Source organism: Typopeltis vanoorti, chromosome 7 (genome assembly GCF_054136105.1).
Source record: "Typopeltis vanoorti isolate ZY-2024b chromosome 7, IOZ_Tvanoo_1.0, whole genome shotgun sequence".
Lineage (NCBI taxonomy): Eukaryota > Metazoa > Arthropoda > Arachnida > Uropygi > Thelyphonidae > Typopeltis > Typopeltis vanoorti.
Genome location: NC_143555.1, coordinates 136427059 through 136454953, shown reverse-complemented (window position 1 = coordinate 136454953; position 27895 = coordinate 136427059). Strand labels below are relative to the sequence as shown.

The following is a 27895-nucleotide window of genomic DNA, read 5'->3' as shown; positions in this document are numbered from 1 at the left end:
ACCTAATTCCCACTTGGCTTATCCTCCTGACCTTGGATACTGCTTCTCAAACAATCTCTGACCACTTCTCATGCACTACTGACATTCTTTCTTTGTTGCTTTTCAAGCCATGGCACTGCTCCAAGATGACTCCTAAATCTGTCATAATTTTCAGCTTTATAGTTCAAGATAAGCCCTTTCTTGACAGAGAATTCCATGTTTGGCAACTTCCCAGAACAAAAATGCATAGTTTATTAATTACTCAGCTGGTTTCTTGAAATTTATGTGTTTCACATCATCAGGAGAAATAAATGAATAAACTTAAAATCAGATTACATACAGGTAACATTTACTATAAAATATATAGTGTTGATAAGAGGTTGGCTGACTGACAGATATTAAAAAGTGGTATACGAGGGACGTGAGTCTACAAGATTAAGGTAACCAGTAGTGTACCACAAGGATCAGTGCTTGGTCCACTGTTATTCAATCTGTACATTAATGATATTGGGAAGGATTTGACAAATGACATACAGCTATTTGCTAATGAAGCAAAGATAGGTAGGGTAATCAGGAATGCTGCTGATGTGCACTACTTGCAGAATAATTTGAATAGACTGGTGTCAGTTCAAATTATTCTGCATAGTTGAATAGACTGATGTCAGTAAATTGATAGGATTATGCTAGAAAAAACTGATGAGGCTAGGGATTTTGGAGTGTTAGTAAATAGGAAGTCGAAGTTCAGGGGCCATGTAGCAAAGATTGCAAATACAATTCAAACAATAATGGCAATGCTGAAATGAACATTCACGTGTAAAGATAAGGATGTCATTTTGCCTCTTTACAAGGCCTTGATAAGATGTCACTTGGACTATTGTTTGCAGGTCTGGTTTCCTGGTTTCTGTTGGGATTCTGATATAGTGGAGAAAATACAAAGGAGAGTGCTAAAAATGATATCAGGATTGCAGAATACTGATTATTAAGACAGAGTGAGAATTTATAGATGCAGACACTAACATACAGGAGAAAGAGGGGTGATATGATTGAGACTTACAAACTTCTGAAAAGTTTATACAGGATTTTAGTTGATGGAATTTTTCAATTTATAGAGGGTAGGGAAAAGACAAGAGGGCATTCTTAGAAGCTGAGAATGAATGCTGCTAAGAAGGGGGGAGAGCAAGAGCTAGATTTTTCTCTCATGGGGTGATCGGAATGAATTGCCATTAGATGTGGCAGTTGGGAATGAATTCAGGAATAAGTATGATAGCTGGTGTGTGTAGTATATAGCCTCCCTCGATGAGTCCCTGACTCCCTGGAAGTCTCTCTTAATAATAATAATATTTGAAAGCAGGAGTAACATTGGAAAGCATGCGTGTGTGCTGTGAAGGTATTTATTGTCCTTCGCAAACTACTGGCAACTGTGTGCATGTCATGTTTAATGTGAAGTAATGTTATGTAATGTTATTCCTTGTTTCTTGTTGCATGTAAAAGGTGTTTTATCATTTCAGCTGACTACTTTAATACTCTCAGGGTTGAAATGCTCTTGAGATGAGTTGGTAATTAATAAGGTATTTCAAATTCCAGTTGTTTTATGATAAGAATACTGACAACACAACTATATTTTATCATCTTTCACATTTTCAGTTGCAGAAAATATCTGGTAACAGTTGTTTATAATACAGTGATTAGTTACATTACAGAAAGCAAATGATTTATGTAAAGCAAATCAAGTGTATACAGTGGCATAGCTAGGGGGTGTGGAGGGGGTGGTCTGCCCCGGGTGGCATTTTGAACCTTTTTGATCTTTTGCAGTTAATTCTAAAATTCTAAAATCTCGAGAACTCAGTTACAGATATTGTAATACTACTGCGAATTTTCCTCACAATTGCTGTAAGTGTTGCTAGTTGGGAGAGGAGTTTTTCTAAATAAAATTTGATCAAGAATTACCTATATACTATGAAATAGACTTTGCCAATGTCATCGATTTTGCTAACAGAAAAGCAAGAAAAATAACATTTTAGAATGTTGAAATTAAAGTTTTACTTAAAAAATAAACATAGTGTTGTAATTTATTTCCCTATATGTCGTTTTGATTTTTTGTAGTATTTTTGGTGTGTATTGAGAGGGGTGGCAATCTCAGGGACTGCCCAGGGCGACAATAGCTCTAGCTACGCCACTGAGTGTATATGCATATTCAATATATAAAACTTGAAATCAGTTTGAATTACACTTGAGATTTTTGATATAATAAGATAGTTCACATGCTAATTTTACAAATAAAATTCTTCCAAAAAAAAGTTGCAACTAATATGCCATATAAACTTGTGGTAAAGCACCTGCCTGATGCAGAAGCAATACACTTACAGTAAAGAAAGTTCTCATGGGCAGAGTTTTCATGTGTGGACACTGCTTGGCATGAATGTGTTAATAGTGTTTCCAAAACTACTTACTGAAATCTCTTCATAGACATAGCACTAATATGCTATAGGTAATGCAATCTTTCATGTTATGAGAATATTTTTAGAAAGAAAAAAAGAAGAAAAATGGGAGAGGGGACAAAAGGATTTGTTTCTTCTTCTTCTGTTTTTCTTCTGCCCTCAAGATAGGTTGAGTCCCATGTGGATAAGAGTTCACTGTTTTCTGTCCACAGCAAGCTCTTTCGTATACCATCAGCATTGAAATTCCAATGCAGTTCTAAGAACTTTATGCCATGTTAATCTCGGTTAATCTTGTCTCAAATACCAGGAAAGGAAGTCTGTCCAGTTCCATTTGTACCATGCGACCAAGCCAATGGAGTTCATGTGCTTTAACTATGTTAAGAATTGTTCAGTTAGGGATATTCAAATCTTGCAGCACTTGACATTTTCCTGATCATTTCAAAAGCCAACAGTTTCCACTCTGCTTCTTTTTTTACAGCCCAAAGTTTCTCTCCCATAGAGAGCTGTTGGTAATATTATACTTTTGTATAAGTTTATTATTAGAGTTGTAGGAATTTTGTTGTTTTTCCAAATTTTATTAAGTTTATTCATCATTGATTATGCTATGGAGAGGCTGTGTTTTTTTGTTGCTATGTCTATAAAACCAGAAAATAGAGCTAAACTTTGCAACCAGTTATTACCTATTGATCAGAGACATGGCCAATAACCAAACAAATATTGGATTGAATGAAGAAAACTAAGCATAGAGAATGGAGAGAATCATGCTAAACATTAGACTGCAAAACAAAATAAGGAATGACAATATAAGAAAATATTAGAGAAGTAATTATATCAGATGTGTTCCATTTCTCTAATATTTCCTGTTGCCTTGTATTGTGAATTTTTCATGGTGAGAGGTGAAGGAATGTAGTCTTTGGTAATCTCTTTAACTGTAGAGAAGAGACATTTGGAGTTATGATGTAAATAGGCTTCTGTACATTTATTTGCTTTATCATTCAGCCAGTCTATTTTTGCATTTCAGCACACCTGTCTAGCTGGTTTTGTAGGCTTCTGTAATATATTCTATTTTGGTCATTGAGATGTTTCATTCAGATGTTCTTTAACCTGTTCTTTTCTGCTCTCATAATCTCATTATCCCAGGTGTTATTCAGTGATTATTTTGTTTTATTGTTTGTTCTAAAAACCTGTCAGCTGAGCCGGGTATAATATTTTTCAGAGAGTTCCATTGATTTTCATTGTTAACATTTTTTTTGTTTTGACTTTCCTTTAAACATTGACTGATCTCATTTTGATATACAGCAATCCCTCGATTAATGCACCTAATGCGTTCTTTAAAACAGGCGCATTAATCGAATATAATAACCTATGGGAAAATGTATAATTCGTTCCTCAGATTTCTTTTTTTACCCTTAATTTTTTTTTTTTATAAAAGAATTAGGGTATGTCTCAGGGCCTAGTTAAAGGAAAACTATGAAGCTGAAAGACAATAAAACATATTCAGAATATAACTTTATTATTCTGCTTCTTAACAAAGAATTGAGCTAACATAGTTTGGTGGGCATTCTGTTTTTTTTTTTATACAACTGATGGTATGGCCCTATTGCCTCTTCTGCAAATTTTACTGGTTGTCTCTTCACCAGGGTCGGTCTCTAAGCATTGCTGCTTAAAAACTTTGATTGTACGAAAACTATTTTCAGATTGTTTCTGTGAAACCTCTTTGGGCTTATTAGTGATTAAATTTTCTTCATATTCTTCAGGATCTTCCTGCTGTGCATCTAAATTTAGCAGGTCAAAATCACTTAACTTCTCAGAATGAATTAATCACTTAACTTCTCAGATTTAATTAACCTAGATTCATTTGAAAAGACTCTAAAATCCACAATGTGCTTCCAAACAGCTCGCAGATTGCTAGTAGGCTGAGATTTCTCTGATTTGGCTAGAAAAGTCTTGAAAGGCATTCACTTCCAAAAAAAGGCTGGTTTCATTGACATTAAATATTTGTTAATCACAATAGTTCCCTTCTTACACAATTTTCTTCAAAATCTCTGGATATCTCCTTTGCCTGTGATTAGAACATTATGTAGGCTATTTCTCTTTTTGAAAGGCTCAAATCACCCAGCACTAACTTGGAATTCTTCTTCTTTTCCATCATTGATAGCCCTTTTTTCCAGGTTACAAAGAGACAATGCTTTTGATTTAATAAGGCCAGTGTTTAGCAGGATCCGTTTTTGGTTACAATCTTTGATCCATGTAAAAAGAAGTCTCTCTAATTCATTCGTTATAATACTTTGATTTTCAGTGCATGCATGATGAACTTCAAGCAGCCTTACCTTTCTCTCTGTATTCAGCATTTGATTCACCCATTTTTGTGTTCTTGTCCTGTTTTTCCTCTGGACTTGCCTTGTTCATTTTTCTTTATTATTTCAAGTTTTTCTTCTAATCAGATTACTTTTCGAATCATTTTCACATTTCTGTTTTTTGTTCACTAATTCTTTTACTCATGATTAAAGGTTAGGAAAATAATTTAAAATAAAAAGGTACGGAAAACAATTGCACGAGATATGATCAGCAAAATGCTATGCAAAGCAGACGACATAAATTTTGGCGGTAAATTTGGAAAATAGCGTACATGGAAATAGTGTAGTATGCCATTAAAAAATAACTCTGTAAAATGTTTCAAATCAGTAATTAAATTATTTCATCCTGGTGAGTGATTTTTTTTCAAATAGTTAGCCATAAAAAATGTATAGATCGAACATTTTTAAAATCTGTAACATTTATTTTTAAGATGTATATAGGCGCACTAATTGAATTTGGATATTGAAAAAAAATGACACACTTATCGAAAACACATTATTGAGGGATTGCTGTACTGTTTTAATAGTATCCAAGTGGAATTTTTCCAGATTTGGTTTGAAGTACTTTACTTTGATTATTTTTTTATGAAACTTTAATCAGATTATGACAGATTAAAGTTCATGATCTGTATCCATTTCATCACTACAAAGGGTTTTGACATTCAAAAGAGAGGATTTTACAGTTTTGCAAAATCTAGAATCCAATTTCAATTTACCCATTACATCATGCATGTTATCTGAATATTGTCCAACTTTGGCATTAAAAGCAGCCTTATGTGCCAGTAGGCACGGAAAGACTTCATGATGATGATTGGCTTTAAAATCACCCATGATTATTAACCGATCTTTTTTGTATGTTCTGTCAATCTCCTCTTGTAGTTGTTAAGAATTTGTTAATGAATTTGATAAATGTTAAGCATTTATTATAAAATATTAATGCCAGAAGCACTTATGCTTAATATTTTTATTGTAAAATTTTCATCTAAGTTTCATAGCCATTGTCACTACAGTTATAGAAAAACTCAAAAAAGAATAATTTATTTGAAAGCACATGATATTATGTGCAATATCGGCTACAGGCTTTCAGGTAAATTGTTATATTTTGAGTTTTTATATAACTATTTACAATGGCTACGAAACTTAAATTTTACAATAAAAATATTAAATGTAAGTGTTTCTGGTATTAATATTTTATAATGAATTCTTCTGTTTACATCTCGATTTTCAGATGAATTTGTTAAGCAAAAAAAAAAAAAAAGTTTGGAAACCATTGATCTAAATCAGGGATTCTCAACCTATGGTATGTGTACCACTGGTGGTATGTGAGCCACTGCCTTACTGGTACATCTAATATCTTGAATTAAATATAGTGGTATGCCACTGGAAAAGGTTGAGAACCCCTGATCTAAACAGTTCACATATTAGAATAGAGACAGTGCAGAAGAATTGTACATTGTCTCTATTCTGATATGTGATGAACTGAGACAATGTACAAAAATGTTTCTGCCAAAATCAGCTTAAGTATAAAAAGACATGATGAATCAGGAAAAGCAACAAAAAACTAATTTTATTTGGGAACTGATGATGAAGTATGCTTATATGTGCATGAATTTGTCGGTACCAGGGTAGGAGTTAGTGATGTTTAGAAATTTTCATGGGTGGCTGAAAACAAGTTACAAGAGAGATGTGGTTAATTGGTTGCTTTCTGTATATGCCTAAAATATAAATGTGACCATTGGTCACATGTTTGCCATGCCAGCATGTTTCCATTTGATGATCGTTTGTTTATATACAGTTTTTTTTTCGTGATACTGTTTATAAATGGATAGGGACAAGGACCATATTTGTTATTTTTATTTTTCTATATATGCAAACATAAAATAGTTACCTCCTATATAGATATTAATGAAACTTCATTTGTATTGCTGTTTTGTAGGATACAGAAGAAATTAAAGTTGGTTATCCAACAATGTTTGAGCTAATGTGGGATCTGAAAGGTAAGATATAAGGATGCAAGAAACATTTAAAAAAAAAAAAATCATCATCATCAAATTCCTGCCACGTACCCTCAAGGGACGTACAGGATATGATAGTACTACATGAAAAAAAAAAAATTATTTGTTAAAAGTTTTTTTTTTTTTTTTGTTAATGCACGCAAATCCTTTATCCAATCACATTAGGAAATTAGTATTTTTGTTCGCAGATTTGAAGGATCATTAACTTGAAGAAATGCTGTTCATGTTATTTGTCAAATTATATAATCATTGAAACTTTCATTTCTACTTCAATTAAAAAAAAGTAGTAAATAATATTTTTTGCAGAATAGCTTTCTCACAAGTAAACAAAAGAAGGCAGTAATTAGAAGATTCTTGAAATGAGGGGTGTGGAGAGAGCGAGCGAGTGTTAATCACAACTAACTCTAAACAAAAAAGTTAGTATCATCATTTATCCCTTTTCTCTTGTCAAAGTGTGAATTTTAAAGCATTGCGCTATAAAGGAGAACAGTAATGACCCAAAAAGCATTATTAGTATCATCCTGTATAGCGCGATGCTTATTATTATTATTACGGGAAACTCCAAGGAGTCCATAGACTCATTGAGGGAGACCCTAAACATCATGTCAAGAACTATTCAGTATTCGTACAGTATCTATCATACTTTGCTTTGAACTCATTCACAGTCATGGCACCCACAACAGATTCTGGCAGCTTATTCCACTCATTCACCATTCTCCAAGTAAAATACCTAGTTCTAAACCTTTGCTAACTACACTCTTGTCAATTTCCCTGGATGGCCCCGAGTTCTCCCACCACCATGCCTGTTCTGAAAAATTTCCTCTGAATTAATCTTGTAAAAACCCCTCAGTAATTTGAGTGTCTCAATCATGTCACCCCTTTTCTGCTTATCAACCAGTTTCTGTAACCCACAAATCCTCAACCTGTTCTCATAAGGTTCATTCCATAGATCAGCTACCATCTTGGTCACTTGCCTCTGGATCCTCTCTACCTCCCTATCACCAAGAAACCCTGGCACCCAGATCTGTGCACAGTAGTCAAGATGGGGGTCTTATGAAGGCTCGATAAAGAGGAACAATAATCTTTTTGTCTCTGCTTGTCAAAGTATTCTTCAGTAACCAAGTGATCTGATGAGCTGATTTAGCTGCTTTTGCTGTGTGCCCCCTAAACTTTAACTCCTTATCCACTAACACTTCCAAGTCTTTGGCTTCATCAATTTCCTGGGGTGCGGTTCCACTTTTTTTTTTTTTTTGTTTTACTACAGTAATTCACTAATGAATGGTGAATGAACAGAGAAAACACAACTGTGTTTTATGTGGGAAGATTATTTCATCCTTGGACAAAAATTCCTGACGCAAATCAAATTATGACGTGTAGTTATAACTTTTAGTTTGAGTGAGTACTTGCTATGCTTCTTCCTCTCATTGGCTTACTTGTTTTTCTATTTTGCACTATTATATGGTCTAGTTTAGTCATTGTGAAAGGACATGATTACAAAACCATGGGTTTAACGTTCAGATCATATAATAAATACGATTTGAACTTTTTCCCTTGTTTGAGATAAATCCCATCATATTTCTTTTTTTTATAATTCCATTGTATGGCTTGTCATAATCCTTACATTAGATATGTTGTTGTTATTTAATTTCATTTTTGTGAATAACAAATGATGTGGTATTGCATTATTTACTTTCCAGTTGGGAGACTATTGAAATAATATTACATAGAACATACTTCAAAGTTTGAATATTCAAAATATTTGACTTCATTTTACTTGTTAAAGAAAAGAAATAAATGATATTGTTGTGTCTGCTGAAGGAGCTGTTTCTGCAACTGAAATATTTGTTTGCAATGTGATTATTACAGTTACTACCTTCTTTAACTTCTGGACCTATCGTTAATTGTTTCGGGAATAGCAAACAGTTGAAATTATTCTAATTTTTACGTTAGAATTTTTACATTAAAAACCATTTCCTGTTATATTTTCCCTATGAGGAAGGACTTGTTCTAGAAGGAAAACCAAAGAGCTCCCAAGCATTAGTCTTGTATATATCAGAAATTTCTTGTTTCATTTTCAATCTTTTTTTATTTATTAGCAGACATTCTAAACAGAAATGTTGATATTTCTTTTGTAAACTGATAGAGTATTTTTGTCAAAATTCTGCCTTATCACTCCCAAGCCTAATCATTCCCTTCATAATTTAATTTATAATAACAGTTTCAGTTTTATTATAAAAAAATTGTAAATTATTTGATATAATTACCTTACAAAATGCAGCTATAGGCATCTAACAGTTTTTTGAGAGTGGGTGGAATATCTAGTCAACTATTCTGACTACAGTGATCTCTCAATTATCTGATGAGTGGAAAATCGCCTGCCTGTTGTGATTGGATAACTGAGGGATTACTGTATTTCAGATGATAGGTTATTTTCAGATTGTTTGCACAAGAAGTAAAAATATATTTTTACTTCTCATATTTTGCTTTGGGAGCCTGTACCCATTAGTGTGGATGAGATTTTTCATGGAGACAGGAGAGAACGAGAGACCATCCCTGGAATGTGTATTAAGTGGGTGTGAACAAGGGGAATGAGAAGTAGATTTTTTGCATCGAGAGTGGTGGGTGATTGGAATGAAATGCTTGAGAATGTGGTGAGTGCAGGGATAGTTAATGCAGTTAAGTCGAGGTACGATGAGCTCTGCATGTGAGAGTGAAACCTCCGAAGAAGAGTCTCTTGACTTCATAGAGGCCTATTAATGATGATAATAATAATAATAATAATTCGAGTTTTCCACTTTGTCAAAACCAATTGCATAAAATTATTTTATTATAGTTTTCAATAACTTCTTATTGAAAATAATTATGAGTGACATTATTAATATTGTCACTCATAATATCGCTCATAATTATGAGTGACAAGGGGTGCTTAAAGGTCAAAGCTGTATAACTGAGAGGAGACCTCCACATAGCCTTTAAAGGAATGCAGAGAACTGACTAGGGCTTCAGACCTAATGTCCAATCCTCACCTTCTCGTGGTGCACCCTGTTGGGTATCTACTTGAATACTGAATGAACGAGGATGGGCTGGCAATTTGGGATTTAGCTGACCAAATTGTATTCTTATTGGTTAAAGCAATATAAAAAATGATGGTACAATATGACAAAATTTCATGCCGGCTGGGGTGTCGCCCGGTTAAACAAGGCCCCCGTTACTTTCGCCAGGGAACCAGGGCGAACAAAGAAAAGTCTGCTGCTGGAACAAATCTGAAAAAACACCCCAATTCACCATCATCAGAGATAAAGATCGCTATATCAACATAAGAAGCCTGAATGGCAAAGAAATGGAGCTAGCTGAGGAATTAGATAAGTACCAGATCGACATAATTGGGGAGACTGAAACAAAAACAGACAAAAACTGGTGAGATCTTTCTGAGCAATAAATACAAAATGTTATATTCAGGCAATGCAAATCAAGGAAAAGGAGTAGCAGCCATAGTATTCAACACAAAATACGAAGCTAATCTTCTTGAATGGCAGTCAGTCTCAAGTAGAGTGATTTCGGCAAATATCAGAATTGGGAACTGGACAATCAGACTTATTTGTGCCTATGGTCTCACAGAAGGTTCTACTAAGGTAGAAGTGGAGGAATTTTTTGAGGCTTTAGAAAAAAAACCTTACACAATGAAAAAGGAAAAGTTGGTCCTTGTTGGGAATCTAAATAGCAGAGTGGGAAATGATTGTCAGACATACAAAAATATTTTGGGAAAATTTGGAGAAAAGAGCAAAGCTAATAATAATGGCAAATATCTGTTGGATTTCTGCTCAGTACATGGACTGGTTATTACTAACGCCATGTTCCAACATAAAAATGTGCACAAATTCACATGGAGAAAAGAGGCAAGGAATAAGAAAAGTCTCATTGACTATGTTATTGTTGATAATGGTGTTTTCTCCCTGGTGCAGGACACTAGAGTATAGAGAGGATTTGAAATTGGAAGTGATCACTATTTAGTCTTGAGCAGGATAAAATTGAATTTTATATTGAAAAGAATAACATGTAACAAAGTTTTAAAGTGAATAAAAGTTGAGCAGGTCTCAGATGTGAACTGTAGACTAAAATACACAAAGACTATTGAAGAAAAAATGAAAGAGTTTGAGAACAGGAATCAAACCTTGGAGATTCAGTGGCAAGCCTTGAAGAAAACATTGATTGATTCAGCCAGAGAGGCATGTGGTGAGGTTGTCTGCAAGGATAGAAAAATTAGAACTCCATGGTGGGCACAGGAAGTTAAAGAGGCAGTGAAGGAAAAGAAGAAAGCCTATCAAACTTTCCTGGCAAATAAGTCAGCTTGTGCTTTTAGAGAATACAGAGACAAATGCAAGAATGCTAAACACTGTGTAAAACTAGCTAAACCAAAGTCATGGGAGGACTTTGGCAACAATATAGAAAATAAATATCAAGAAGGTGGAAAATTTTTCTGGAGGTTGTTGAAGAAGCTTAGGAATGGAGGAAAGAGTGTTGTAAAAGGAGTTAGAGATGATAAAGGTGACATGAAAACTGGAGAAAAAAAGATATCCTTGAAGTATGGAGTAATTACTTTGAAAAACTGCTAAATGAAACAAGCAGTGATGACAGCACAGTGGGAAAAAACACTGACCAGGCATGCACTCAGGAATACATATCCATACTTGAAGCCATCAAACGCTTAAATGTGGAAAGGCAGCTGGAGTAGATGATATTCCACCAGAAATGCTTAAGTATGGTGCTATAAGAGTCTTACAGTGGCTCCACTGCATAGTTCAGAAGGCCTGGACAGAGGGATGAATTCCGGGATGATTGGAGTAGAGCTCTCATAGTACCCATATATAAAAAGGGAAATAAAACTGAATATGAGAATTGCAGATGTATTTCATTACTGAGTGTTCCTGGTAAGATATATGCAAATGAGAAACAGTTGAGAAGAATTGCGGAAGAAAAGCTTGGTGAAGAACAAGTTGGATTCAGGCCAAATAGAGGCTGTCAGGATCAGGTCTTCACTTTACAACAAATAGTAGAGAAAGCATGGGAATATAACAAAGATCTGTATTTAAGTTTTGTCAATTTGGAAAAGGCATATGGCAAGGTGCTAAGAGAGAAGCTATTCAATACGGTACAGCTATATAGTATCAATGGGACATTATATCAAGCAATACTTAGTCTTTATTTGAGTGTTAGTCTGCAGTTATGAAATGAAGTAAGTACAGGAAGATGGTTTAATGTTAAATCTGAGGTGAGACAAGGATGTACATTATCCTTACTTACGTAGGAAAGTGGTATTAAACATAATATCAAAATTGGAGATGTTATTGTGAGCTCTTTGCTTTATGCGGATGATGTTATACTTCTAAATAAATCCACTACAAGTCTGCAAGATTCTCTGACTAAATTGAATAACTTTTGTAATAGATATGGTATGAAGGTCAGCAATAAAAAGACAATGACAATGAAAATAGGCAGAATCATTGAAAATTTCAACTGTGTTGTGAATGGAGAACCTGTGGAACAAGTAAAACGTTCAGCTACTTAAGCACGAATTTTAGTGAAGATGGTAAATTAAATATGGAAATAGACAACAGAATCAGCAAAGCTGGTGTGGAGGGAAGTCAATTGAATAAATTCATATGGAATAAGAGAGAAATTAGTCGGAACACTAAATTAGCTGTATACAAGACAGTGTTCAAACCAGTTTTAACTTATGGATCTGAGAGCTGGGTCAGAAGTAAAATTTGACCCAAGATTATAGGCGTGAACAGATGGCATCAATGGCAATATCATATTAAAAACGAGGATATTAGGAAAGAACTTGACATTGTCAGCATCCAGGAATGCGTTAGCAGTGCTAATCTAAGGTGGTATGGTCACTTAAACAGAATGGGCGAAGAAAGATTAGCGAAACAAGTGTTCTGTGCCAGGTTGGCAGCAAAACGACCCAGAGGAAGACCAAGATATAGATGGGTTGATACGGTACAAAATGTCTTAGATGATAGAAATATAAAATCTGATAATGTTGGAGTCTTGACAAGTAACAGACTGATTTGGAGGAAAATTTGTAGATAGGAAGGTAGTGATGATGTAATTTTTTTCATGTAGTACTATCATATCCTGTACATCACTTGAGGGTACATGGCAGGAATTTGATGATGTTGATGATTAATATTGCTCTAGTTGCATGTTATGCAGAGGTTTTATGCATAACAAGTTATTTTGCAATTGTTTATTTAATTCACAATGAGCTTGTATGGGGTGCTGGAAATGGGATGCTTCAATCGAAGTGTTAGAGATAACATTATAAATTATTATGAATATCAAGGAAACATTATCATATCTATCCTTTGTCTAAGATGCAATTTTTTTATTATATAGTGAGATAATCAATATTTATTTTTCTGAGGAGTATGGTATTTGATAATCTGTTTACTAAATAAACGTTTGTATTTTATTCTATTATTTTCAAATCATAAACTCCAAGTTATCAGAATCTTCATTTTTGTTTAGATGAATATGTAAAAAAAAAAAGCCTTGCTGAGAGTTACAAAAGGCTTATAAATAGTTTGATGGCCACAGCCCTGTTTCAGATCATTAATAGTAAACATTAATTATTTACAGGGATGGCAGAAAATAATGCATCATGGTTTAGGAAGGTTCATTTGCATCGTGAATCTTTGTTGGCTGCTGCTTCTATTTACAGAGGTAAGTACTGAAAAGTATTATTATGTGACACCTCCAAGGACTCATCATGAGAGGGCATTCTACTCTACTCTACTGCACATGTCATTATCTCTGCTACTATTTAATTCTCCAACACCACTACTCAGGGTGCTTAAGGGTCAAAGCTATATTACTGAGCGGAGACTTCCACATAGCCTTTAAAGGAATGCAGAGAACCGACCAGGGCTTCTGACCTAATGCCCAATCCTCACCTTCTCGTGGTGCATCATGTGGTATCTACCTGGATGCTGAACGAACGAGGATAGGCTGCCAATTTGGAATTTAGCTGACCAAATTGTATTCTTATTGGCTTAAACCAAAATACAAAATGATGGTACAACATGAAAACATTTCATGCCGGCTGGGGCATCGCGCGGTTAAACAAGGCCCCCTGTTGTTTTTGCCAGGGAAACAGGGCGAACAGCAAAAAGTCAGCTACTGGAAAAAATCTGAAAACACACCCCAACTCAACATCACCAGAGTTAAAGATCGGTACTATCAACATAAGAAGCCTGAATGGCAAAGAAATGGAGCTAGCTGAGGAATTAGATAAGTACCAGAACGACATAATTGGGGAGACTGAAACAAAAAAAGACAAAAACTGGTGAGATCTTTCTGAGCAATAAATACAAAATGTTATATTCAGGCAATGCAAATCAAGGAAAAGAAGGAGTAGCCATAGTATTCAACACAAAATAAGAGGCTAATCTTCTTGAATGACAGTCAGTCTCAAGTAGAGTAATGTGGGCAAATATGATTATGGGGAATTGGACAATGAGACTTATTTGTGCCTATGTCCCACAGAAGGTTCTACTAAGGTAGAAGTGGAGGAATATTTTGAGGCTTTAGAAAAAGCACCTTACACAATGAAAAATTAAAAGTTGGTCCTTGTTGGGGATCTAAATAGCAGAGTGGGAAATGATTGTCAGACATACAAAAATATTTTGGGAAAATTTGGAGAAAAGAGCAAAGCTAATAATAATGGCAAATATCTGTTGGATTTCTGCTCAGGACATGGACTGGTTATTACTAACACCATGTTCCAACATAAAAATGTGCACAAATTCACATGGAGAGAAGAGGCTAGGAATAAGAAAAGTCTCATTGACAATGTTATTGTTGATAGTGATGTTTTCTCCCTGGTGCAGGACACTAGAGTGTATAGAGGATTTGAAATTGGAAGTGATCACCATTTAGTCTTGAGCAGGATAAAATTGAATTTCATATTGAAAAGAATAACATGTAAGAAAGTTTTAAAGCAAATAAAAGTTGAGCAGCTCTCAGATGTGAACTATAGACTAAAATACACAAAAATTATTGAAGAAAAAAACGAGAGTTTGAGAACAGCAACCAAACCTTGGAGGTACAGTGGCAATCCTTGAAGAAAACACTGACTGATTCAGCCAGAGAGGCATGTGGTGAGGTTGTCTGCAAGGATAGAAAAAATCAGAACTCCATGGTGGACAAAATAAGTTAAAGAGGCAATGAAGGAGCTTGTGCTCTTAGAGAATACAGAGACAAATGTAAGAAAGCTAAACACTGTGTAAAACTATCTAAACCAAAGTCATGGGAGGACTCGGGTAAGAACACAGAAAATAAATATCAAGAAGGTGGCAAGATATCCAGGAGGTTGTTGAAGAAGTTCAGAAATGGAGGAACAAGTGCTCTAAGAGGAATTAGAGATGATATGAAAACTGAAGAAAAAGATAACCTTGAAGTATGGAGTAATTACTTCAAAAAATTGCTGAATGAAACTAGCAGTGATGTCAGCACACTGATTAAAAAACACTGACCAGGCTTGCAATCAGGAATACATATCCATACTTGAAGTAGAAAAAGCCATCAATAGTCTATAATGTGAAAAGCGAGCTGGAGTAGATGATATTCAAACAGAAATGCTGAAGTATGGAGGTATAAAAGTCTTACAGTGGCTGCACTGCATAGTTCAGAAAGTCTGGACAGAGGGACGAATTCCCGATGATTGCAGTAGAGTTCTCGTAGTACCCATATATAAAAAGGGAAATAAAACTGAATGTGAGAATTACAGAGGCATTTCATTACTGAGTGTTCCAGGTAAGATATATGCAAATGAGATAAATGAAAAACGGTTGAGAAGAATTGTGCAAGAAAAGCTTGGTGAAGAACAAGTTGGATTCAGTCCAAATAGAGGCTGTCAGGATCAGATCTCCACTTTACGACAAATAGTTGAGAAAGCATGGGAATATAACAAAGATCTATACTTGAGTTTTGTCGATCTGGAAAAGGCATATGACAAGGTGATATAGTCATATGGTGTAAATGGGGCATTATATCAAGCAATACTTTGTCTTTATTTGAGTTATAAGTCAGCAGTTAGAATTGAAGGAAGTACAGGAAGATGGTTTAATGTTAAATCTGGTGTGAGACAAGGATGTACATTATCTATATGGATCACATTATGAAGGAAGGTGGAATTAAACATGATATCAAAATTGGAGATGTTAATGTCAGCTCTTTGCTTTATGCAGACGATGTTATACTTCTAAATAAATCCGCTACAAGTCTGCAAGATTCTCTGACTAAATTCAATTGCTGTTGTAATAGATATGGTATGAAGGTCAGCAATAAAAAGACAAAAACAATGAAAATAGGCAGAATTGTTGAAAATATCAACTGCGTTTCGAATGGCGAACCTGTGGAACAAGTAAAACATTTCAGCTACTTAGGCATGATTTTTAGTGAAGATGGTAAATTAAATATGGAAATAGACAATAGAATCAACAAAGCTGGTATGGTAGGAAGTCAATTGAATAAATTCATTTGGAATAAGAGAGAAATTAGTCGGATCTCTAAATTAGCTGTATACAAGACAGTATTCAAACCAGTTTTAACTTATGGATCTGAGAGCTGGGTCAGAAGTAAAACACTTGACCAAAGACTAGAGACCGCAGATATGAGAGTCCTGAGAAAGATTAGAGGAGTAAACAGATGGTATCAATGGCAATATCATATTGAAAACATGGATATTATGAAAGAATTTGACATTGTCTGCATCCAGGAATGCGTTAGCAGAGCTAATCTCAGGTGGTATGGTCACTTAAATAGAATGGGCGAGAAAAGATTAGCAAAACAAGTATTCTCTGCAAGGGTGGCAGGAAAACGACCCAGAGGAAGACCAAGATATAGGTGGATTGATACTGTACAAAGTGCCTTAGACAATAGAAATATAAGATCTGATAATGTTTTAGTTTCTTTGCAAGCGACTGATTTGGAGGAAAATTGTAGATAGGAAGTTAGTAATGATGTAAATTTTTCATGTAGTACTATCATATCATGTACATCCCTTGAGGGTACATGACAGGAATTTGATAATGATGACGACAACCTGTGTGGTGACCAGGGTTAAAGAATAGTCCCAATGTTGCCCATGCATGTCGTAAAAGGCGACTAAAATGGGTACCCAGTACCCGGGGGTATAGCCTGGTTCCTTCTTGTAAGGTTGGGTGCAGGGCGAACAACCCTGTCCTGTAAAATCTCATTTGTTAAGAAAGTCAAAAGGAAAATTAGCCAGACGTACTTCACAGAACATCTTGGACAACAGAAAAAGGATTATGAATATTGGTTTGGAAGCTGGAATGTCTTGAGCCTGAACAGACAGGAACATTGAAGAGAGTGTGTGAGGAACTACAGAGATATAGAGTGCAGATAACAGCATTGCAGGAGGTGAGATGGAAAGGAAGTGGCATATTTGATACCAGAACACATACTATTTTTTACAGTGGAGGAGATCAAAAAGCTTTTGGCACCGCATTTTTGGTTAATAAAAAATGGAAACAGTTGGTTCTTGATTTTAGACCAGTTAATGAACGACTTTGTGTACTGAGAATAAAGTTTAAGATATTCAATATTTCACTTATATGTGCACATGCACCAACTGAGGACTCTTGTGAAGAAGACACGATGAATTTTTATGAATTATTGGAGAAGATACATGATCAGGCACCGAAACATGATGTAAAAATGATTCTAGGAGACATGAATGCCAAAATAGGAAAGGAAGAGACCTTCCGATCAACAATTGGAAGAGATAGCGCACACGAAGAAAGTAATGAAAATGGCATGAGACTAATTGATTTTGCAAGTAGCAAAAATATGATCATATGTACAACCTGTTTTCCACATAAGAAATTACATAAAGTTACCTGGAGATCGGCAGATGGAAATACGGAAAATCAGATAGATCATGTGATGATTGATAGACGAATCCGACAGTTATCATTGATGTAAGAAGTTTTAGAGGAGCGGATTGTGATATGGATCATTACTTGTTAAGAATTAAATATAAACAAAGGATAAAAATTAATAAAGTAGGTAGAGGAAAGAGAACACCAAGATATGACATCCAAAAATTAAAAGATGGAAAAATCAGACAAAAATATATTGACAGATTGGGAGAAGAAATAAATGAGGATGAACATATAAATAATATGATAGATGAAAAATGGGAATGGATCAAGAATAAAATTTTTAAAGTGGATGAAGAAGTCCTGGGATTCAGAAACAAAGATAAAAGAAATGAATGGTATGATTTGGAATGTAGAAAATGTGTTGAAGACAGAAATACAGCTCATCCAAAGATGCTTGGACGAAAAACTCGAGCAAATGAGAATGAATATAGAGAAAAACGAAAACAAGCCAAAAAGATTTGTAGAAGAAAGAAATGTGAATGGGAAAAGTCAAGGCTAAATGAAATTGAGATTTTGAAGAATACAGGACAAATTAAGAAAATGTATAATAAGATAAAGGAAATTAAAGGCAGATTTCAACCCAGAACAACTTTCTGCAGAGACCATGAGGGAAACTTGCTCAGTGGAAAGGAGGACATTTTGAGAAGGTGGGCAGAATATTTTGAAGATCTCCTTCAGGACAAAACAAGCTTGGAAAATGACGTTCCAGAAGAAGACGAGTTTAACGAACTCCTGGCAAGTATGGGAAAAGCTGAGACAGAGGAAGCACCAGAATTAAACAAGGTGGAAATTAGCCCTAAAGAGAATGGAAAATAATAAAGCACCTGGTGAAGATGGAATACCAGTTGAGCTATTAAAATACGGTGGGCAGTCACTATTAATCAAAATACATAAGTGCTTTTCAGAGGTATGGGAAACTGAATCTATGCCTACTGAATGGTACACTGCTATTATCGTTCCTATACATAAGAAAAATGACAAGTCTCTGTGCCAAAATTATAGAGGAATATCACTGTTAGCAGTAATTTACAAAATATTTGCAAGGGTACTGGCAACTAGATTGGAACCCTTTATAGAAAAAACGCTGGGCGACTACCAATGTAGCTTTAGGTATGATAGATCAACAACAGACCAGATTTTTACAGTACGAACTATAATGGAGAAATGCTACGAGTTCAATATCAATCTGTACCATTTGTTTGTGGACTTTAAACAAGCCTATGATAACATCGATAGAGATAAGCTATTTAAAGTCATGAAGGAATTCCAAATTCCACCTAAACTGATAAGATTAGTTAAAATGACACTCAGAAATACCATGGGTAGAGTGCAAATACAGGGCGAACTCACACCTGAGTTCAGGATTACCAAAGGATTACGACAAGGAGATCAACTATCAACAGTGCTTTTCAACCTATGCCTTGAAAGGGTAATACGAAATGTAATTATAAACAGAGGTGGAACTTAAGTATAACGAGCTAATAAGCTTCGTTTCGGCAATGAAAACATTACTTAAATTAAGGGGATATTAAATCCTGCATAGTTTTAAAACCGAATAAGAAACTCAAAGATTGGAATCAGAGAGTTTCTTGCCGAATATAGTAAACTATAAAGTATCGGCGACACTAGCGTTAGCCAATGCAAGTGATCCTAGTACGTAGTACAATACCGGCGCAACTCGTTGCAAAGGAGGAGGAAGTTCAGATCGCTATTCTTAGGTATTTTCCATAATGTAAAAACACATTTCCTAGGAAATGTATGCTGTTATTACATTATGGAGGGAGGTCACTACCCAGACCGGTTTCAGCCTTTTTTGAGGCTTCATCAGTGAGTAGCTAGACCTAATACCAAAGTGTATAGCGAAAAGAGCTTATGTACTCTGCGAACAAGTTTTCCAAACAGGTGCAACCCATTAAGTTACTTAAGTATAAAGAGCTAATAAGCTTCATTTCGGCAATACATTTCCTAGGAAATGTGTTTTTATATTATGGAAAATACCTAAGAATAGCGATCTGAACTTCCTCCTCCTTTGCAACGAGTTGCACCGGTATTGTACTACGTACTAGGATCACTTGCATTGGCTAATGCTAGTGTCGCCGATACTTTATAGTTTACTATATTCAGCAAGAAACTCTCTGATTCCGATCTTTGAGTTTCTTATTCGGTTTTAAAACTATGCAGGATTTAATATCCCCTTAATTTAAGTAATGTTTTCATTGCCGAAATGAAGCTTATTAGCTCTTTATACTTAAGTAACTTAATGGTTGCACCTGTTTGGAAAACTCGTTCGCAGAGTACATAAGTTCTTTTCGCTATACACTTTGGTATTAGGTCTAGCTACTCACTGATGAAGCCTCAAAAAAGGCTGAAACCGGTCTGGGTAGTGACCTCCCTCCATAATGTAATAACAGCATATATTTCCTAGGAAATGTGTTTTTACATTATGGAAAATACCTAAGAATAGCGATCTGAACTTCCTCCTCCTTTGCAACGAGTTGCGCCGGTATTGTACTACGTACTAGGATCACTTACATTGGCTAACGCTAGTGTCGCCGATACTTTATAGTTTACTATATTCGGCAAGAAACTCTCTGATTCCGATCTTTGAGTTTCTTATTCGGTTTTAAAACTATGCGGGATTTAATATCCCCTTAATTTAAATAGAGGTGGAACTATTATGAATAGAAGTCTACAGCTTTTGGCTTTTGCGGATGATGTGGACTGTATTGCAAGGACTGAGAGAAGCCTTAGAGAAGGTTATAGACAAATGAGAGAGTAGGCAAGGAAAATGGGACTACAAACAAATGAAACTAAAACAAAATACTTAATTGTTGACAGAGATAAACAAAAATTGGGAAACAGCCAAAGTTTCACAGTAGATGAAGAAACCTTTGAACGAGTCCAGCAGTTCAAATATTTGGGTTCAGTAATAACAGAAAGTAATGATATGTCAGTTGAAATTACCTATAGAATAGCTGCTGCAAATAGAACTTATTATAGTATTCAACCACTATTAAAATCGAATTTGATTTCGATAAAAAGTAAAATCCAGCTATATAAAGTAATCCTCAAACCTGTGCTTTTGTACGGCTGCGAAACATGGACAATGATCCAGAGAGATCAAGACCAATTACAAATATGGGAACGAAAAGTATTAAGAAAGATCTTTGGCCCAATTAATGAGAATGGACTTTGCAGAGTGAGGAATAACAAAGAAATAATGGAGAAATTCAATGAAGTAGATATTATTACTGAAATAAAGGTGAGAAGACTGAGATGGCTAGGACATGTTCAGTGAATGGGAGATAATAGAGCCGTAAAAAAGGTCTTCATGTCTGGACCAGGTGGATCTAGGTCCAGAGGACAACCGAAAAGGAGATGGCTTGACGATGTGGAGGATGATTTAAAGAAAATGAGAGTAAAGAACTGGAGGAGCAAGACACAGAATCGTGAAGAATGGAAAGCTATCCTGAGACAGGCCCAGGTCCTAAATGGACTGTAATGCCAAGGAGTATTAGTAGTGATGACACCACTACTCTTATCAATACTGCCTTTGGCACCCATCAGCACCAACAACAGTATTTTTTGGCTGTATACGGAATGAAAAACTCTGTTATTAGGCAAACATTTTTTTTTTTGCAATCTTAAAATGCAATCTTTAGGAGAAGTTGGACAAATGTTAATTTAACATGAAGGAAACGTTTTCTATAATGATCTTTCATTTGAGAAAGGTACTGTCCTGTTATGTTAAAATGGGTACTGTAATGCTCTTTTTTCTGTTAATCTCATATACGAGAGGTTGGTTGACTATTCAACGCATCCATGGTACATTAATACCATGGATGCGTAGAGAAGGAGAAATTTGTTCATGTTTGATTTGAAGACCAATGTCTTGTACTTGTGAAGCACATCAGAGTAGAAACTGTTCCAGAATGCAGTAGTAGAAAATGAATATGAATTAAAGATATCAAGAAATTATATACTTGGTTTAATCCTATATCCAAGTATAAGCAAACACGTTTGTGCCTGAACTATTTTCAGGACTGGGGCAACTTGTATATATAACACATCACTTGTCTTAGTATATCAAAATGCACAGCACATATCCTTACGGGTATAGCTCAAGTTGCTATTGATATGGAGAGGATCAAGAACGATTTCCTTAGATTCTAGAATCTGTCTCTCTAATTCGTTATAAGATCTGTGAATGTTGTTAGTTAAATTCCAGCGTATTTGATGTTATAGGCCTTCATTAGAGTTTGCCGAAAATAATACATGCTGGCCTGAATTCTGTTGTAGGAAATGTCTCTTTTATGGTCCATTTGACTGTAGTATGGTTTGCCGGAATCGCAGAGGACTCTGTAGACACCAGAGATTATTATGTGTATCCTAAGGATACACATAATCTCCAGGATTGTGGAGATTATTATGTGTATCCTTAGGAGACGGCTTAAGATTGAGCAGAGTTTTGGTAAAGTAGTGAAAAAAGTCTTGATATTGTATTTCCTTAAAACTGGGGATAGAGAGCTAATATATGGTAAGGAAATGCAGCCTTTGGAATTCGTTGTATCTTCATTGTGTTGTTGATGGTGATGGGTAAACAGTATTCTATTTATAGCACTCCTAGAGTATCCATTGTTTTTGAAAGTATTTTGAAGTTCTTGTTCATCTGACAACAAGGATCTTGCTCGGTGACCAAGAGTTGAGATGATGCCGAACTTCTGTGGTGGAAAATGGTTTTAGTCAGCATGAATGTACCTATCAGTATGTGCTGGCTTCCTAAAAATGGAGAATTTAATATTTTCAGCTGACTTGGTTAGTAGAATATCCAAGAAAGAAAGAGAGCCATCCACTTCTAGCTCATATGTGAATTTAATATTTGGATGAATATTGATCTTTCAAATGATTTTGAAATATTTTGAGGTTATCTAGGCCATGTGGCCAAAAGAAGAATACATCATCTGTGTAGCGTATCTTCGGTTTTAATGGAGAGGAAGAAATTGCTTTTCTTTGAAGTTTTCAAGATAGATGTTTGCTAGGACTGGAGATAATGGTGGACTTCCAATTGTTAAACGGAGTTCTCTTTATAAATAGTTTTCGAATTTAAAAAATCCTGATTTGACACAGTGCGATAGTAGTGCAAAGATCTTTTTTGAAACCTTGTCCTTTCCAATAATTAAGGGCATCGATTCACACACCTACAACTTATCAAAATACCTCGTATCCTCTCTGAAACGCTTCACAGGAAAATCTTCCTTCATTAAAAACTCAGACTTTATTTCCAAGATTAACGATTTAAAATTTTCCAACTCGGATAGCATGGCAAGCTTTGACATTATGTCCCTACTGACGAAGTTATTGCTCTTGTAAAGGACAAGGTTTCCAAAAAGATCTTTGCACTACTCTCGCATATGGGATCAAATATGGGATTTAACTAACACCATTCACAGATCTTATGACGAATTAGAGAGACAGATTCTAGAATATAAGGAAATCGTTCTTGATCCCGTCCATATTGATAGCAACCTGAGCTATAGTTTGCCAGACTCTCACAGCTCTGCCATTCAATACTGAAGATCACGAGACCTTACATGCATGCATGGCCATGTTGTTACAGCCAGAGTTCTTTCTTCCATTTAAACATTAACCTCTGTTGATTTATACATTCTGCTGTGTAGAAATCCAGTATTCGTATGGTTTCCTCTCATATTTTTTATGTCCTTTTCGCTTACACCTTATGAAGTCTGGGCTCAGACGAAACTAGTCGTGTGTAGTAATAAAGCTTTTTACTCAAAACCTCGGTTTTTATTAATTAAATAAATATTAATATGTTATCAAACCAAGTAAACCCTCAATTTAATAATATATATATATATATATATATATATATATATATGTATGTATATTAAAAAAAGATAAAATTACTCTGAAATGTTTCATGTGTTGAGTACAGGCGGTCCCTGGGTTACGGACAACCCGACTTATGGCATTCCGTACGAACGGGCTCCCATAAGAATAATTAAATAATGAAATTAATAATTCTGGAACTAGTTTTCTTTCACGCATTTAAAAACAAACCCGCAATTCAGTGCATTAATAAAGCAGCTCTTTCTGTTATTTTGAAGTCAAATTTAAGGGCGTGGGTCACACTTGCCATATTTAAAGATTGGTTCTTGAACTGTTTTATTCCTGCTGTGAAGCATTATTGTTCGGAAAAGAAAATTCCCTTTAAAATTCTGCTTGTGCTGGACAGTTCTCCTGGACATCCAACATCTTTAGATAACCTTCGTTCTAATGTACAGGTCGTATTTTTACCACCCAACACTACATCATTACTACAGCCAATGGATCAGGGAGTTATTTCGGCATTTAAGGCTTATTACTTATGGCATAATATTCCCACAAGCATTCAAGGCTATGGAAGATTATGTGATGACCTTGAGAGAGTTCTGAAAGAATTATAACATTCATGATGCCATCAAAACATTGCTGATTCTTGAGAGGAACTGAAGCAGTCAACAATTAAAGGGGCGTGGAACAAACTGTGCTGTCAATTCTGTGATGATTTTGTGGCTTCACAGAAGATATTGCCGAAGCCATAAAAGCTGTGGTGGATGGTGGCTATGCACTGCAATTGGACATCAATGAAAATTATGTCATTGACTTACTAGAGTCCCATTCACAAGACTTAACCAATGAAGACTTTATTGAGATAGAGAAGCAGCTGATAGAAACACAAGATCCAGAAGATCTAGAGCCAAGGAAGTTTACAACAGAAGAATTAGCTGAAGCCTTTCATCTCATTGAAGCAGAATTTGCTCAGCTTGAGGAGCAAGATCCTAACATTCAGCAGTTCACAAAGGTTTAACTTTGCAGTTAATGAGAACATCAGCTGCTACAAGCCCATTTATGATGAAAAAAGCTGTACAAACAACCCTAGATACGTTTTTCAAGAAACCGACTTCAGTGGGAAGCTCCCCTCCTCCAGAAACAGAATCAAATCCTGATTCTCCAGCACAAGGTCCATCATCTTCCGATTAATGTTAGCCTATCTTCTTGCCTCAAAAATTTCCCTTCCAGTAAGCAAGACATTGATGTAACCTTTAATATTCTTTTTTAAAATTTCTCCTGTCTCCTATGTAAACTTTTTGTATGAGTTGGTTTGAATTAAAAGAAAGAGCTCAATAATTTCTGTAACTTATCATTACAGTACAAGCTATTATTATTACAGTATGTGCTGTTTATCAGGGATCCGACTTACATACAAATCCAACTTAAAGACGTTCTCAGAAACGTATCTTGTTTGTAACCTGGGGACTGCCTGTATATATTATTTCATTGAATTTTTAATAAAATTCAATGAAATTGAAATTTAATTAAAAAGCTAATAAATCTCAAAGTGGATCCAGCAGTATTGCTATTTCTATTGCTGGAGCTATGAAGTTATTCATAGGAAAATAGATATGCCAGACAGTTGACTCTCACTATAGCAAACCTCTAGGATTGGAAAAATGAAGGGACATTGTATGATTGGAAAAGATGAGTTCGATTCTTGTCATGACCAGAGGAATCTTTATATGGACTTTTTCATTTGAAGGTGAGTCATCCAATTTCATATGGAGGTAAGTGGGTTTTTTTCTCTCCTAGGAACTAAAGTTTTTCATCCTGTATACAGACAAATTGGCCAGAGTATGCAGGGGGGGATGGAAAGTTCTGATCAACATCCAGAGCAGAACAATATAACCACAAGTAATAACATACAAGGATATAAAAACACAAGTTACCTTTATAACTGCTACTCGTATGTGCTTGTGGTTATATCAGTTGCTTTAATGCCATTTTTGTTCTAGGTGTTATCAGAACTTTCCAGATCTCCCTTGTATATGCTATTTATAGACAAAAAATGTATTTGGCGGACAGTAGGTACTGCGTAAGACAGCATGTAGATAGTGGCATTTTTGTGTGTAGATGTATAGACAGTGAATTCTGGAATAGAGTGCCCTCCCACAATGAGCCCTTGGACTCCATGGAAGCTTTACATAATAATTAATACTTGCTGTGGATACATTTTCTTCGCATCATTGTGCCTAAGGAGCTTTGGTTGGGACGTTTTAGTAGTTTGCTATAGTGATTCAATGTGTTACAACTGGGTTTGCATAGCAGGAGTTAGCTGTATAAATTTTATATGTTGCTTTTTTGGGATTTCCGGTGAATGATCTTATAATTAACAGAATTAATGTTTTTTTTTTTTTTTTGTGTGTGTGGGAGAGTACGTTGCATCAAAGGCTTTTTTTGAGATAGTTCAACTATTCGTCTTATTCAAGATCTTGATTTTTAAAACTTAACATTTTATTTTTAAGTTTTTTAAGAAAAATACAGGAATGGATTGATGAAAATGAGATACTGTACGGGGGACAACATGGCTTTGTGAAGGGTAGATCATGCCTCAGTAACTTGCTCAAGTTTTATAACATGGTGATGGCTGAACTGGATAAGGGTAATGGGTTTACAGTGATACTGCTGGACCTGGCAAAGGCATTTGACAGGATACCACATGGAATTCTAATCCATAAACTTCAACATATGGGAATGGATATAGGGTTGGTGAAATGGATAGATGGGTGGTTGATGGAGAGATATCAAAGAGTAGTTTATTCAGGAGTAGAGTCCAAAAGACGGCCTGTGACTAGTGGTGTGCCGCAGGGTTCTGTTCTTGGGCCACTGCTGTTTATTTTGTTCATTAACGATATAGGGCAATAGCGAATGCAGAAGATGTCAAAATCTTGTAGGAAGACTTGGATAGATTGGAGTTCTGGGCTAAGGAGAATGGATGTCAATTTAATGTGACAAAATGTAAGATTATGCATTTTGGGGTAAAAAGAGTATAACATTGGTGGAACTGTACTAAGGAGATTGATGAGGCTTGGGAGTGTTGGTGGATAGGGAGATGAAGTTTAGGGGGCACATTGCAAAAGTAGCCAAATCAGCTCATCAACTCACTTGGTTGTTGAAAAATACCTTGACGAGCAGAGACAAGCAAGTTATTGTACCTCTATACTGAGCCTTGATAAAACCTCATCTTGACTACTGTGCCCAGATTTGGTCACTTAGGTTTCTTCTTGATGGGGAGGAGATGGAGAGGATCCAGAGGCGAGTAACTAAGATGATAGCAGGTCTATGGAATGAACCATATGAGAGACCAGGTTGAAGATTTGTGGGTTGCAGAAATTGGTTGATAGGCTGAAAAGGGGAGATATTATTGAGACATTCAAATTGCTAAAAATTGTTAAAAAATAAGTTTCTATAGGATTAACTCAGAGGATATTTTTGAGATCAGGACTGGTGGATGGTGGGAGAACTTGGGGACACCTATGGAAGCTGGGCAAGAGTGTGCTTAGCAGGGGTGTTAGAGCTGGGTTCTTTACTTTTAGAGTGGAATAAGCTGCCAGAGTCTGTTGTGGGTGCTATTGTTGGATTCTGATTATGTAGAGATTAGAGTAATTATTATTTACTTCAGAATCCAACATGATCTTCCATCACAAAGGCTAGACTTGTAAATATTATTTAATGTAAATAACTTATTTTATAATTTAATATTCATTTAACTACCTTAATTTTGTCTAATATTTAATTATTTATTCAAAGATATATAAATTAATAATGAAAAGACTGTATTAAATATTATTAAGCTATTTTATTTATTACAATGTTAATATTATAAGAACTTGTATTTGATAATTTAACTGCGCATTAATTGAAATGTTAATATTCTCTATTTATTCCTATTTGTAGAAATTTAACGTTATGCAATACCTCAATTTTATTATATTTTGTTTTGTTGTCATGGAGACGCATGTAAGTAAGCGAGCGCGAGAATTGGAACACAACATGAGAAAGTTTATTGAAAAGAGTTTTAGATCACGAGAACAATTTAGGCAGGAAAAACAGATATATAAGCGACGAATGCTGGAATTATTAATTAATTAAGAGCATTAGAGATTTATATGAGAGAGATTGGCATTAGGTTGGAATCGGAGCATTCGGCATTCGAAAATCACAGTGCGATAATAGCGAGTCGGCAAGTCATTCAAGCAACTAAATAAAGTCTACTAGTCGAGGCAGTTAGCTAATAA

At 35.3% G+C, this 27895-nt stretch overlaps 1 protein-coding gene across 5 annotated transcripts in view; it reads left to right on the top strand.

Annotated features, from left to right (window-relative positions):
* The window catches only part of LOC150105106 (arginine-hydroxylase NDUFAF5, mitochondrial), a 155567-nt gene that overhangs the window by 104780 nt on the left and 22892 nt on the right, over positions 1–27895 (top strand). For 3 of the 5 annotated variants that reach the window (XM_090395491.1, XM_090395489.1, XM_090395493.1), the window contains 2 exons: positions 6711–6771; positions 13435–13518. In XM_090395491.1, the coding sequence (XP_090251617.1) occupies positions 6711–6771; positions 13435–13518 (145 nt within the window). The remainder of the gene's footprint in view (positions 1–6710; positions 6772–13434; positions 13519–27895) is intronic. The other 2 variants (XM_090395492.1, XM_090395490.1) reach the window with 1 other exon arrangement.